Source organism: Eumetopias jubatus, unplaced genomic scaffold (genome assembly GCF_037043125.1).
Source record: "Eumetopias jubatus isolate StellerSeaLion01/CBP00866 unplaced genomic scaffold, mEumJub1_p1.0 scaffold_10, whole genome shotgun sequence".
In the NCBI taxonomy this organism is placed as follows: domain Eukaryota; kingdom Metazoa; phylum Chordata; class Mammalia; order Carnivora; family Otariidae; genus Eumetopias; species Eumetopias jubatus.
Genome location: NW_028274816.1, coordinates 74467102 through 74481492, shown reverse-complemented (window position 1 = coordinate 74481492; position 14391 = coordinate 74467102). Strand labels below are relative to the sequence as shown.

General features: G+C 45.9%; 1 protein-coding gene across 1 annotated transcript in view; it reads left to right on the top strand.

The window, feature by feature from the left end:
• Nucleotides 1-14391, top strand: part of DNAH9 (dynein axonemal heavy chain 9) — a 371410-nt gene that overhangs the window by 195122 nt on the left and 161897 nt on the right. Inside the window, exons 43-44 of the mRNA XM_088027042.1 lie at nt 111-307; nt 8705-8867. Coding sequence (XP_087883168.1) covers nt 111-307; nt 8705-8867 — 360 coding nt within the window. The remainder of the gene's footprint in view (nt 1-110; nt 308-8704; nt 8868-14391) is intronic.

The window sequence follows — 14391 nt, the reverse complement described above, 5'->3', positions numbered from 1 at the left end:
TAATTTGCAGGAAGTGTCCAGAGAGAAAAAGCAAATGAGGGGTCTTTACTCTCTGTGGAACCAGAACTGAGTCAGTAAACGGGGTTCTTATGCCTATGTTCCACCACCAGGATATTGATGAGACTGTGAAGCAGACCCAAAGCCTGAACATGTATTGCCATTTTGCCGGTGGTATCGGTGAGCCCAAGTACATGCCCGTCCAATCATGGGAACTTCTGACCCAGACTCTGGTGGAAGCCCTGGAGAACCACAATGAAGTCAACACAGTGATGGACCTGGTTCTCTTTGAGGACGCCATGCGCCATGTGTAAGTGTGCTGCTGTTCCTGCCTTTCCTCAATTGTCTCTTCTTCCCAATGTCAGACGTCTCTTTTGGGCATTTGAGGACACCTTGATCAAACCAGGAAAGCAGCTGTGCTTCTGCCAGGGAGGTCAAGATGGCCGCTGGTAGAGCAGTGGCCGCAGCATCTTCCACTGGCCCTAGGAGGCAGCAGGATGCTGAACTCGGGCAGAACTGGATTTATTTCCTTGTCTGTCATTTATGATCCCTAGGCAGGACCACAGTGACACCAAGGGAAATTTTGAGATCATAAAAGAGGCACCAGAACAGCTCAAGACCCGTGTTCCCACCCCATACGAGTCTGAGGGCCAACTTTAAAATAATGAGATGGAGGGTTTTTCTTTAAATGCTCACATATTTCAAAAATTAAATACCCTCGTAAGTGTTGTTGCTGTCGACGGAATCAGTGAGAGTAGTCACCAAGCCTCCTGGATGATGTATACTTACCCCAAATTCTGTCCCTCTGATGGCTCTTTACATTCCCCAACTGAGTCACATCCCACCTTCCAAAATCTTTCCACCCTGTCCCCTGGTACCCGTGGACCTCAGCAGCAAAACCCACTTCATCTTCAACTTCTCAGAACTTCCCCTCATTGATGATTCTAAGTGAAACCTCACTGACCCCTGAGTTGAGGAAAGCTCTTTTTTCCTCCCCCATTCTATGTACCCCAGGCCCTAGAGAGAGCTAAGGACCCTCCTTCTCTCCCACCTCATTTCAGTGGCCCATTTAAACCATTTCTCCCTTTATCCTTCACAAACCCCAGTTCCTCAAAAGCACGAGTAACTAGACTTTCATACTTATTACCTCGCCTTCTTACTGCCATCTGCTGACATCCAGTCCCTCCCCAACATTTACCAACGACTTGGGTGCTTGGGCCAACTTCCCTCCTCGACCGCATCGTTCTTTCTGGCTAGCATTTGTGTATCACCTAGTCTTTCTGCCCGTTGGCCTCATTAGCTCCAGTCCCCCCTTAGCCACTCGCTCCCACGTTCCTACCCCAGAACTTCTGTCATCAGCGATGAATCCGTCTCCACAATCTCCATTTCAAACAGCCTACCCTCTGAACTGTACCTCCTACCCTTCCCCTCACCTGCTCTGGTTTTTATTCCAGGGAATTCCTTCTTGACCCAGTCTTACTGAGATATAACTGGCATCTAACATTGCATTAGTTTAAGGTGTACAACATCGTGGTCTGACATATGTGTAGAATACAAAACGATTACCACAGTAAGATTAACAGTCATTCACAGGTTACAATTTTGTTTCCTTTTGATGAGGACTTTTTAGTTCTGTTTTCTTGGCGACTTGCATGTATACGATATGGCATTGTTAACTCTAGTCATCGTGTTATACTTTACCTCCCCGGAACTCATTTATCTTATACCTGGGATTTTGTACCTTTTGATCACCTTCCCCTAATTCCTCACCCCCATGCCCCCGCCTCTGGCAACCACAAATCTGATCTCTGTTTCTATATGTCTGTTTTGTTGTGTGGGTTTTTGTTTTGTTTTGTTTTGTTTTTTCTTTTGGATTCCACATATAAGTAGGATCCTATGGTATTTGTCTTTCTCTGTCTGACTTCTCTCACTTCGAGATCCTTCCACGTTGCCCCAAATAAAAATAGTTATTCTTCAGCTTCATCAAAACTTCATTTCATGGAGCCAACCACTTTCTCAGACTCCTTCGCCCCTCTGCCTACCATGTCTTTACTGTCCTCAACCACTATAAGCTCCATTATCCTGGTGCAAGCTCCCTAAGTTTCCTGGCATTATGTCCGTGTGACAAAACCCCATTCTAGGTAAACCGCACTGTCTTACTCCACACCTGCTCCCGAGCATCTGAAGATTGTTGTGGAAAAACCACCACCATTTAGGCTTGGTGTGTTTCAGATTTTCAGCCACACATATCACATGGGCCCTTGACCTTGCTGGAAACACACCTCCCCTACCCTGGGCAGTTTGCTCTCTTGCCCTGCCTGTGATGATTGCATCCCACATTTTCCTTCTCTTCTCAAGATCCTACCATCCCTGCCCTCTCTCTGTTCCCGGTTAATGAGCACATCTCTTCCTTCACTGAGATAACGAAAGCAGCCAGAAGAGAATTCTCTCGTTTCCCCGCCATCAAATCTAATAGCCCACCTGCATCCCGCCCACAAATTGTGCCTTCTCTACTCTTTCAGTAAATGAACCATCCCTGTTCCTATCGAAGGCCAGTCCTTCCATGTGCATCCTGGATCCCATCTCTCAGCACCTTCTTAGTGACTTGACTCCTTCCTAAAATTAAATTATTCCTTCTCCCTCCCCCCTCCTCCTCGCTTTTCCCCTCTTGTGCCATCATCATTAATTCAGTGATTTCTGGGTCATGTGCATCTACATACAAACATGCCACATTATCATTATAAAAAATAATGAACTGTTCCTTCACTCTTACATCTCCTTCCATCTCCACCTTTTTTTTTTTTTTTTTGCTCCTGTTCACAACAAAACTCATCAAAATGGTTGTCTATACTTATCATACTTTCTCACTTCTCATTCTCTTCTGGATCCATTTCTTACCAATTGAATAAAGAAGCTCTTATCCAGTCACCACCGAGCCCCCTCTTGCTGAAGTCATTTATCGCTGCTGGGTCCTCACCTTATATAACTTGACTGCCGTGCTGCATTTGTCATGATTAATCTATCTGTTTACATCCATCCATCTATCCATCCACCCACGCATCCGTCTATCCATCCATCCATCCACCCACGCATCCGTCTATCCATCCATCCATCCACCCACCCATCCATCCACCCACCCATCCACCCACCCATCCATCCATCCATCCACCCACCCATCCATCCACCCATCCATCCATCCACCCACCCATCCATCCATCCATCTACCCACCCACCCACCCATCTATCTATCCACCCACCCACCCATCTATCTATCCACCCACCCATCCACCCATCCATCTTTCCACCCACCCATCCATCTAACACATATCCATGGATTAGGCATACTATGAGTGCAAGGATCTTTTTTTTATTCACTGCTAGATCTCTAAGATCTAGGACAGTGTCTGGAATATGGCAGGTACTCAACAAAAATTCTTAGCATCTCATTTAGGGTAAATGACGTAGAGGAAAAACAGAGAAGGAAAGGGGATACAGAGTGCTAGTGGAGGGTAGGGAGGGTGTTGATTGCAATTTTAAATAGGGTGGTCAGGAAGACCTCTCTGGAAAGGCAGCACTTGACATGATACGTAGGAGCTACCCTGGACACAGAACTCACCACGGACCTGGTGCGTAGAGCTTTGCGTACATCACTTCATTTAGTCTTCACAAAAACCCTGAAGAGAGTAAGGTCTGCTCTTATCTCTGTATATTATGCATGAGGAGGCTACAACCCAGAGAGATGGGAAAAGCTGCCTAGCGCCCCGCACCCCAGAAACCGAGAAGCCAAAGCTTACACTAACGCACTGTGGCTCCAGTGCGTTTGCTCTCAGCCATCACACTGTGGTGCTTCCTCATCTACATTTCTGTCTCTCCTGATCCAGTGCAAGCTCCTTGTGCGCAGACTCAGTCTTGCCCACTGCTGAATCCCCAAAACCTTGGACAGTGTCTGGTGCATAGTCAGTGGCCAGGACCAGGTTTTGGGACATCCATTCCCGAACCTCAGGAAAGTTCAGTGAGCATTTTCCCCTCTTTAATAGCTATCAGAGCCTGTGTCATAGTCTTGGAATTGAGGCAAATCTCTGTCCTTTCAAGGTAAATTTAATTTGGGAGAATAGCAAGTGATTCACTCAGTGCAGTTTCCAACATGGGTGATCAAATTGACTAATACTGGTTTTTAGAAAAAAATAAGGCTATGAAAACTGGCTTTTCTCTTGAGGTTCCTTAAGAGGCTCTGAAGATGGTTTCCAGAGAGAAGCCTGAGCTGCATTAGCAATGGCAAAATAACTGGAATAATGAACTACCTCAAGGGAGGCAGTTCTCAAGATTAAAGTATACTTGGACATATAATTTCAGGTACATTTGTTTAAAAACAACGATGTCCCATGACATGGTCTTTGTACTGCCCTCCCCTCCCCGGGGCTCCTCGGCCCTCTGCCGGCTCTACCAGCCACAGAGAGCAGAAGCACCCCACCTTGTGCCAGAGAGTGGAATGACAACCAACAGTGAGAAACATAACCTAAGAGAGACAGAAGATTCGTGGCCTGGAGCGCAGTGCCCAAAGCAGAGGGGTTTGGGCTCTCTCCGGGAAGGTCCCGACTTCTGATACCCAAGGTGGAAGCAGGGTGAGGCTGAGCAGGGTGGAGGCTCTAGCACTCCCCAGGAACACGCAGGACTGGTCGAGGGGCGAGGGTAAGGGCGTCTGTTCAGAGGTGCGATGAGGCATATGCTCATTTTGATGTTATAATCTGGCTCTTTGTTCTTACTACTTGAGCTCTTACCAGTCTCTCTGGTCCAATTCCCTGACACCTTTCCCAAGCTCTGCTGCTAATTCTTACTGCCCTTTTATGTTGAACCTGACCACGGAGAGCCACGTAGCGAGTTACGGGCACAGATTCTAGAGACAGAGCCAGATCCACATTCAAATCCTGGTTCTGCCACTAATTAGCTGCGGTGTTCAGCAAAGGACACTGAACTTCCCTGAGCTTCACTTTCCTCCTCTGGGAATGAGGGTAGTGAGAATGTCTATGTCGTAGGGTTATTGCTACTGGTGTGTCCGGCACTTTGTGCTTAACAAGCAGTCCAGAGATGCTAGGCTTTTGCTTTGTGCTATTGTGTCCTTAATGGTACCACTGTGTTCTCCCGCTGACTGTCTTCACCGTTTCAGCAGATTCTCGGTCTGCATTTCCTTAAAGCTTCACACCAAGTCTTTTCCACTGCTTTTGGCATAATCTTTATTTTTTCCTGGGCTTATTGGCTCCCACAGAGATTGTTCTGCCTCTTTTTCTTTCTCTTAGCATCACTTTACGAAAAAGATGTACTTCTCTTGGGCCCCTTCCTTTGTGTATCTTGTCCATTCTAGGACGTCTGCGGCGTGCACGCGTGCGCATGCGTGTGCACGCGTGTGTGTGCATGCCGTGTGTGTGTGTAGCCTTCAGTAAGCCCACTTCCTCCAGCTGTGCTGTGGTACATCTTCAGTTTTTGTTTTTAATCTCGCAGAAATTCAGTAATGAGCTTAACTTAGACCTCACTGGTTTTCTCGCCCAGGAGCCTTTCAGAATATTGATCTTCTTTTTTAAATGTTGTAATTTGAATGCAGAGTCCTTTGCCCTCATCAGAGGTTGTTAATGAATCCCCAGCTGGAGTCTAATGCTGACAGTTGCAGTCTGAACCGTTCTTCTCTGGAAACTTCAGAACTAATGATGCATTTCCCACTTAGATATTGAATAGCAGGGACTATGCTAAGCTGAATTCAGGCCTTCCAGAATAGAGGGAGTGTGGGGCGGCACAGAGAACCCAGGTGGACTTCTCCTCCAAAGAGAGGGCCTGGGTATCTGAGCACCTCAGTTTCTCTTTTATCCTTGGAGTCAGGCACCCTCCAATACAGACACGAAGCAGATGAGTCCTTGCCCCTCACATAATGTATGATTGCGTACATCCCTCCAGATGTGACACTGACGTAAGGTATGTGTTCTGTTTCAGTTTAACCAACATTTACCGAATACCCTCAATGTGCGAGGACTGTAGAGGATACGAGATGAGTACACACACCCTTCCACTGTCTCAAAACTAGGATTTAATACGGGGGCCAGAGAATTGTAAATCTATCTTATACAAGACAGAGCAGAAATATCCCAATTAAATAATTATAAAGGGGAAAAGCAAAATCGCAAAAGAACTAAGTGTAGGTCAATAAATAACTCCTAAATACTTGGGGGAATTAATTTTCACTACAAAAAGTTAGTGACTTAACAATTTTAAATCCAGAAAGCTAAAATTTTCTGCACATACAAAAGCACATTAAAATGAAAAGGTAAAAGTGACAAATTGGAGGGATGTTTCAGAACATACCTAAAGGGGTCTTACAAATCTAGAACTCTTCATCTTCAGTTAAGAAGTGGGCACTCAGAGCACCTGGCTGGCTCAGTCAGAGGAGCATGCAACTCTTGATCTCGGGGTCGTGAGTTCAAGCCCCACGTTGAGTATAGCGATTACTTAAATAAATAAAACTTTAAAAAAAGAAGTGGGCCATGGACATGAAAAGGAAATTCACAAAACAAACAATATATAATGATTAATAAGAAAAATGTTTAATTCCATAGATATCAAAGGAATAAAAATTTAAATCATTGTATCAACCATTCAATTGGCAAAGATTTAAAAATATACATATAAGACCCAGTGTCAACAAGAGTGGGGGCCAGACTCTTTCCACCTGCTGGTAGGTGGGCACTGTTGGCTTACCTGCCCTCCCGCTGGGGCTTCCTTCTCAATAGTAAACACATCCCACAGGAGAGAGGAGACAGTGAGGACCCACAAACATCTCGTTTATTGATGCTGATTATGACCCAGTCATCAGTATATGCCAGAAATGTGCAGTAGTAAAAAGCTCAAGCCACAGAAGGTCAACAGGAGCCCTGTAACCTCATACATGCTCATGCTTTGTTGATATGTAAGTCCCACTCATCAAAACTCTCCTGGCAACCCCCACACTCCCTCCAAATTGGGATTAGCTGGACCTAAGTTGCCCCACCCCCGATGACCCTTACTTAATGTGAATATGATATTTGTCATTGTAATATTATTAACACAAGATAGAGACACAGGATTGTAGCCTATGCCGTTCAATCTCAGATGTACACTCTGCTCTGTTCGGTCAGACTCCCCCTGAGTTCTTGTTCTGTGCACTCGTCCAGGTCCAAGTTCACCAACACCTGTCGTCTCGTCTTCCTTTTATCCATTTCCCAAGTTTTCTGACATAACACATTCTCATGAAACCCACATAATCTAACATATTCTCACCCTTCAAAATAATAGATCCACCTTTTGATCAATTCTACCCAAGAAAACAACAAATTCGTGCCACCATGCTGGGAGGCAGCTTTTCAGTATGTATCAAAAGCCAAAAAAATTGTCTTACTGTTTGACTCAGCGATTTTCTTTTAGGAATCTATCCTGTGGACATGATGAAAGATAGAAACAAAAAATATTTCCACAGCATTATTTATGACTGGAAAATGTTGGAAACAACCTAAATATCCAGTAGTGGGCTATTGCAGATAAGGTTTTTATTCTGTTGTTTCACCATTAAAAGCATGGCTTAGCAATTACTCAGTGGTGTAGGAAAATACTCACAAGAATATGGCTAAATGGAAAAGTGGTTTCAAAGCTCTGTCTAGTATACAACGGAACCCGATTTGACAATAGGGTAGATATATATTGAGCTTTCAGGTGTAATAAGTGTATATACCCATAAATATAAACACACAGACTCTAGGAAAAAGTCCAGAAGGGCCTATAATTAATGTCAGTGGTATTTATTGCTATCTAGTATAGAATTGTAGTTTTCCTGCATTTTATGCATTTTGTGCAATGAATAGTTACTGTTTTTAAGATGAGGAAAGAAAGGGAATAGGAGTTTTTTAAATGAAGAATATAGGTACCTTATGTAAGGTCTATACATAACGCTAAGGAGAAAGAAGAACGTGCAGGAGGGTCTATGGACAGGTGGATGGAAGAGCGGCATTTGAGGAAGGCCTGGTGAGTCAGGGAGGTGGGTCCTCTGCAGGAGGTAGTCTAAGACCAGGGCCTGGGGATCTTTCATCATTGCTGGGTGGGAATATGGGTACTGAGAGAGGTGAGTAGAGCTAAAAGGGGAAGAATCCAGAAGCCAAACAAGTGGATGTCTTGTAGGTTGACACCAAGAATCCGCATTCCTTACAAGGGCATCAACAAGGCTCCCTGTTACTCTGCTGACTTTAATTTTGCTTCTCTCTTTAGTGGAACAAACAGTTCTGTTCCTGCTTGTACTTTAGCCTCCCCTGGATTTTTTTTTTTTCCTACTCTTCTCTTTTTCCTGGCCCCTCCTCTTGCCTGAAAGCACAGGTAGGTGAGGCTGAGCGCTGTGGGAGGTGTGGCAGAGTCAGGCTCAGCTGGGGAGGGGAGGGAGGGTAAGCCCGGGTCCCCTCCAGTCCTTTCTGGCTGCCATGAGCTCTTCCTCCACCAGAGTTCACCAGAGGCTTTGGCTTAAAGCAAAAAGCAGGAATGACTTCCATCCATTTGGGCAAGAAGGTGAGGCCAGGTTTGGGGACAGTGCAACTCACGTTTCCTGCAGCTCAGCCCACGATGGGCCTCCGAAGGGGGTTCCAGTGCAGGCTCCTCACGGAGGAAAGTCTGATCCAGGCCGCGTACCTCTGCTCCTTCCCCTCAGCTGCCACATCAGCCGCATCTTGGAGTCCCCCCGGGGAAATGCGCTGTTGGTCGGCGTGGGTGGGAGCGGCAAGCAGAGTCTGACAAGGCTCGCGGCGTTCATCAGCTCCATGGATGTATTCCAGATCACGCTGCGGAAAGGCTACCAGATCCCAGACTTCAAGGTAAGAGCCAGTCCTCCTCCAACTGCCCACAACTCCCCGTCACCCTTCCTTAGTTCTTCACTCACCTTGCTCAGAACCTCCCCATAAGCGACTGGCCGTTCACTTCCTCGCTTCTGGGCCGGCAACACCCGGGGCCCTTTACTTATTAGACTCAGTTCTGCATTTGTAAAACCTCAGCTGCTTCAGCTCCATCTGGGTAACCTTGGCTCTCACCAGATCTGAGGCACCTCTCTGTCAAATGTAGCACACAGCTCTCTGGCAGTTCTGGTAGACTTTGAAGGAATTCTGACAGTCTGCCCAAGCTCTGTAAGAAATTTGTATTTTGAAAGACTGTTCCAGTACCCACCGGGTACTGGGAGCTTCAGTGACATTTCCTGGTCCCAGACATTGAGCCCTTAGCAGCCCTGCTGCATGCTCTGGAACGTGGGAAAAGGCATTTGTACAACCTTCAGAGGTCACTTTGCCCTTCTCTTTTGTGCCTGGTTACAACAGAGGTTACAACAGGGTCGGGAGTCCTGATGTAATTTCCACCAGGATGCGGCCCTTGCTGTCCCTGGGAGAATTCCAGCCAGCCTAGAGCCAGATCTGCCCACCTGCCTGCATAATCTCTCAGCCAGCGGTGCTCACTGCTGTTCTGAAAGCACAGCTCAGCCTCTCCACGACTGGCTGGATCTAAGGTCATACACCAGGTCTTCAGTGGTTCCAAAAAAGAGGAAACAAGTTAGTGCATATGAGAAATACACATTTACAGAATGATCTAAGACCGTGGTTCTCAACCTTGGTTATATACTGGAATCCTCTTCAAATACTGTTGATGCCTGCATCCCACCCTCCAGAAATTCTGGCTTAACTAGTCTGGGGAATGGCCTGGGCATCAAGACTTTTCAAAGCATCCCCCCAGATGGTTCCAATGAGAAACATTGTCTTAACTAATTCTGTAGTGCATAAGGTTGAGAACAGTTGATATTAAAGGAAGTTCACTAACTTTAAAGGGGAATGATATATAGGACATGAAAGAAGCTTTGCTGTAAGGAAATGCATGAGGCTCTTAGAAAATGAGCTTTGAGTGGTGCGAGTGAGAGGAACAAGATCAGGGACTGACAGCTGAGCTTTGTGAGAGGGATGCAGAGATTGAACCAAGATTGACTAAGCTGGAAAAATTCAGGGCTTGGCATCCTAGCCCAAAACTTCATCCACCTGCAGCTTTGAATGGATATAATTTCCTACCAGATGATTGTGTGTGTGTGTGTGTGTGTGTGTGTGTGTGTGTGTGTGTGTGTTCCCTAGTATATTTTATTCCAACACAAGGCTTTTGCTGGAGCAAGTCATAAGAACACAAAACAGTGTTAGCATAAGATATACTCATCACCCAGGTCGGTAGCCCCAAGTATATGACTCTTCTGTCAAGACCAAGAGCAATTGCTTGCCTTCTGGGGCAGGTCATTCACTTGTATGATGATATAAGCAACACAGATGAACAGGGACTATCTCTGTCCCTTTGGAAAGCTGTTACCTCTTTGCACAGAGGAGCTCCAGAAGCTAGTATAGCATCCACAGTGATTATATGAATTAAAGATCATCACTGTTTAATTTTACTTGTCCACCTCTACTACAATTGGGGTCTGGGAATTTCCCTACTTGTCGTTACAAGATAGCACTCCTTCCTACTTCCCATTGCTGTTTCGCTCTATTTCCCATTAAAGTAGATAAGGAAATGATCCCATTCCTAAAGAGCTTGTTGGGGATCTCTTTCAATAAGGCCATCTTGCCCAAGATCGTTTTTTTACTTTAAATTTTTTATTGTTATGTTAATCACTATACATTACATCATTAGTTTGTGATGTAGTGTTCCATGATTCATTGTTTGTGCATAACACCCAGTGCTCCACGCAGAACGTGCCCTCTTTAATACCCATCACCAGGCTAACCCATCCCCCCACCCCCCTCCCCTCTAGAAACCTCAGTTTGTTTTTCAGAGTCCATCGTCTCTCATAGTTCGTCTCCCCCTCCAATTTGCACCCCTTCATTCTTGCCCTCCTGCCATCTTCTTATTTTTTTTCTAAACATATATTGCATTATTTGTGAGGGGCAGAGCAAGATGGCGGAGGAGTAGGAGACCTGGGTTTCGTCTGGTCTCAGGAATTCACCTGAATAGGGATCAAACTATTCTGAACACCTACGAACTCAACAGGAGATCGAAGAGGAGAGTAGCAACAACTCTCTGAACAGAGAAGCGACCACTTTCTGGAAGGTAGGACGTGCGGAGAAGTGAATCCGAGGCGATATTCGGGAGGATAGACGGCGGGGGAGGGGCCTCCGTGGGCCGCTTCTGGCAAGTGCTAGAGCCGCGGAGCACAAAATCGGACCTTTTAGAAGTCGGCTCCGCGGAGGGACGTCGCACCAGGGGCTAAGCGGGGGGTGGAACCCTCGCGGGACAGTGTGGTCTCAGGACCCTCGGGGTCACAGAAAGACCGGGGGTGCCTGAGTGCGGCAGAGCTCCCAGGTATCGGAGCGGGGAAGCCGGCTGCAGAGACGGAGCCGAGGCGCGGGCTCTCAGCTCGGGGTGGCCATAAACTGTGATCCGCAGCCCAGTCGGGCCACTGCTCCTCCAGCAGGGACCCACCAAGCGGCAGAGCCGGGGAGACTCCCCTTCCTCCCCTGGGAGGAGCGGCGCGGGAGCGCACCGCGGGGATCTGCTGGGTTTGGAGACTCCACACGGGGTCGGGTGCCACAGATAGAAACGCTCAGTCACAGGCTGGGTGAGCATGGAGTGCGGCCGGAGACCGGGGGTGACTGACTGCTTTTCTCTGGGGGCGCACTGAGGAGCGGGGCCCCGAGTTCTCAGCTCCTCCGAGCGGAGATTGGGAGGCCACCATTTTCACCCTGGTCCTCCAAAGCTGTACCGAGAGCTTGCGGGGAACAAAAGCTCCGATGGGCGCCTGGGTGGCTCAGTTGGTTAAGCGACTACCTTCGGCTCAGGTCATGATCATCGAGTCCCAGGATCGAGTCCCAGGATCGAGTCCCGCATCAGGCTCCCTGCTCAGCGGGGAGTCTGCTTCTCCTTCTGACCCTCCCCTCTCTCATGTGCTCTCTCTCTCTCTCTGTCTCTCATTCCCTCTCTCAAATAAATAAATAAAATCTTTAAAAAAAAAAAAAAAAAAAGCTCTGAGAGCAAACCTGAGCAGCTTGCTTAGCCCGGACCGACAAGGGCGGGGCAATTCCGCCTCCAGCAAAGACATTTGGGAACCATGGCAACAGGCCCCTCCCCCAGAAGATCAGCAGGAACAGCCAGCAAGCCAAGACCAAGTTTACCGATCAAGGAGAACGGGAGAACTCCAGCGCTAGGGGAATACTGCACATAGAATTCATGGCTTTTTTACCATGATTCATTACTTTTTCAAAGTTAATTTTTTAACTGTTTTTTCTTTTTTTGAATTTTCCTTTTTCCCTTTATCAACCAACATCTTATCAATCACTTTCTTTAAAAAAAAATTTATTTCTCATTTTTAGAGTCATATTTTTTCCCTTCATAATAGTTACCCTTATTTTTGGCATATATATGTATAAGTTGTTCTCTCTTTAAAATTTTGAGATACAGTTTCTTCTAATAGATCAAAATATACCCTAAATCACTAGTGTATGGCTTTGTTCTACTCTCCTGCCTGATCACATTCTCTCCCATTTTTTTTCTTTTCTTTTTTTTTAATATTTTCTTTTTTTTTCTTTTTATTTTTTTTATTGTTATGTTAAGCACCATATATTACACCATTAGTTTTTGGTGCAGTGTTCCATGATTCATAGTTTGTTCATAACACCCAGTGCTCCATGCAGAACGTGCCCTCCTCAATACCCATCACCAGGCTAACCCATCCCCCTACCCCCCTCCCCTCTAGAACCCTCAGTTTGTTTTTCAGAGTCCATCATCTCTCATGGTTCGTCTACCCCTCTGACATACTCCCCTTTTCTTCCTCTCCTGTTATCTTCTTCTTTTTCTTTTTTCTTAAAATATGTTGCGTTATTTGTTTCAGAAGTACAGATCTGTGATTCAACAGTCTTGCACAATTCACAGCGCTCACCGTAGCACATACCCTCCCCAATGTCTATCACCCAGCCACCCCATCCCTCCCACCCCCAACCACTCTAGTAACACTCAGTTTGTTTCCTGAGATTAAGAATTCCTCATATCAGTGAGGTCATGTGATACATGTCTTTCTCTGGTTGACTTATTTCACTCAGCATAACACCCTCCAGTTCCATCCACGTCGTTGCAAATGGCAAGATCTCATTCCTTTTGATGGCTGCATAATATTCCATTGTGTATATATACCACATCTTCTTTATCCATTCATCTGTCGATGGGCATCTTGGCTCTTTTCACAGTTTGGCTATTGTTGACATTGCTGCTATAAACATTGGGGTACATGTACCCCTGCGGGTCCCTACATTTGTATCTTTGGGGTAAATACCCAGTAGTGCAATTGCTGGATCGAACGGTAGCTCTAATTTCAACTGTTTGAGGAACCTCCATACTGTTTTCCAGAGTGGTTGCACCAGCTTGCATTCCCACGAACAGTGTAGAAGGTTTCCCCTTTCTCCACATCCCCGCCAACATCTGTCGTTCCCTGACTTGTTAATTTTAGCCATTCTGACTGGTGTGAGGTGGTATCTCATTGAGGTTTTGATTTGGATTTCCCTGATGCTGAGCGATGTTGAGCACTTTTTCATGTGCCTGTTGGCCATTTGGATGTCTTCTTTGGAGAAATGTCTGTTCATGTCTTTTGCCCATTTCTTAATTGGATTATTTGTTCTTTGGGTGTTCAGTTTGATAAGTTCTTTATAGATTTTGGATACTAGCCCTTTATCTGATATGTCATTTGCAAGTATTTTCTCCCATTCTGTCGGTTGTCTTTTGGTTTTGTGGACTGTTTCTTTTGCTGTGCAAAAGCTTTTTATCTTGATGAAATCCCAATAGTTCATTTTTGCCCTGGCTTCCCGTGCCTTTGGCAATGTTTCTAGGAAGAAGTTGCTGCGGCTGAGGTCGAAGAGGTTGCTGCCTGTGTTCTCCTTTAGGATTTTGATGGACTCCTGTCTCACGTTTAGGTCTTTCAACCATTTGGAGTCTATTTTTGTGTGTGGTGTAAGGAAATGGTCCAGTTTCATTCTTCTGCATGTGGCTGTCCAATTTTCCCAACACCATTTGTTGAAGAGACTGTCTTTTTGCCATTGGACATTCTTTCCTGCTTTGTCAAAAATAAGTTGACCATAGAGTTGAGGGTCCATTTCTGGGCTCTCGATTCTGTTCCACTGATCTATGTGTCTGTTTTTGTGCCAGTACCATACTGTCTTGATGATGACAGCTTTGTAATAGAGCTGGAAGTCCGGAATTGTGATGCCACCAGCATTGCTTTTCTTTTTCAATATTCCTCTGGCTATTCGGGGTCTCTTCTGGTTCCATACAAATTTTAGGATTATTTGTTCCATTTCTTTGAAAAAAGTGGATGGTATTTTGATGGGGATTGCATTG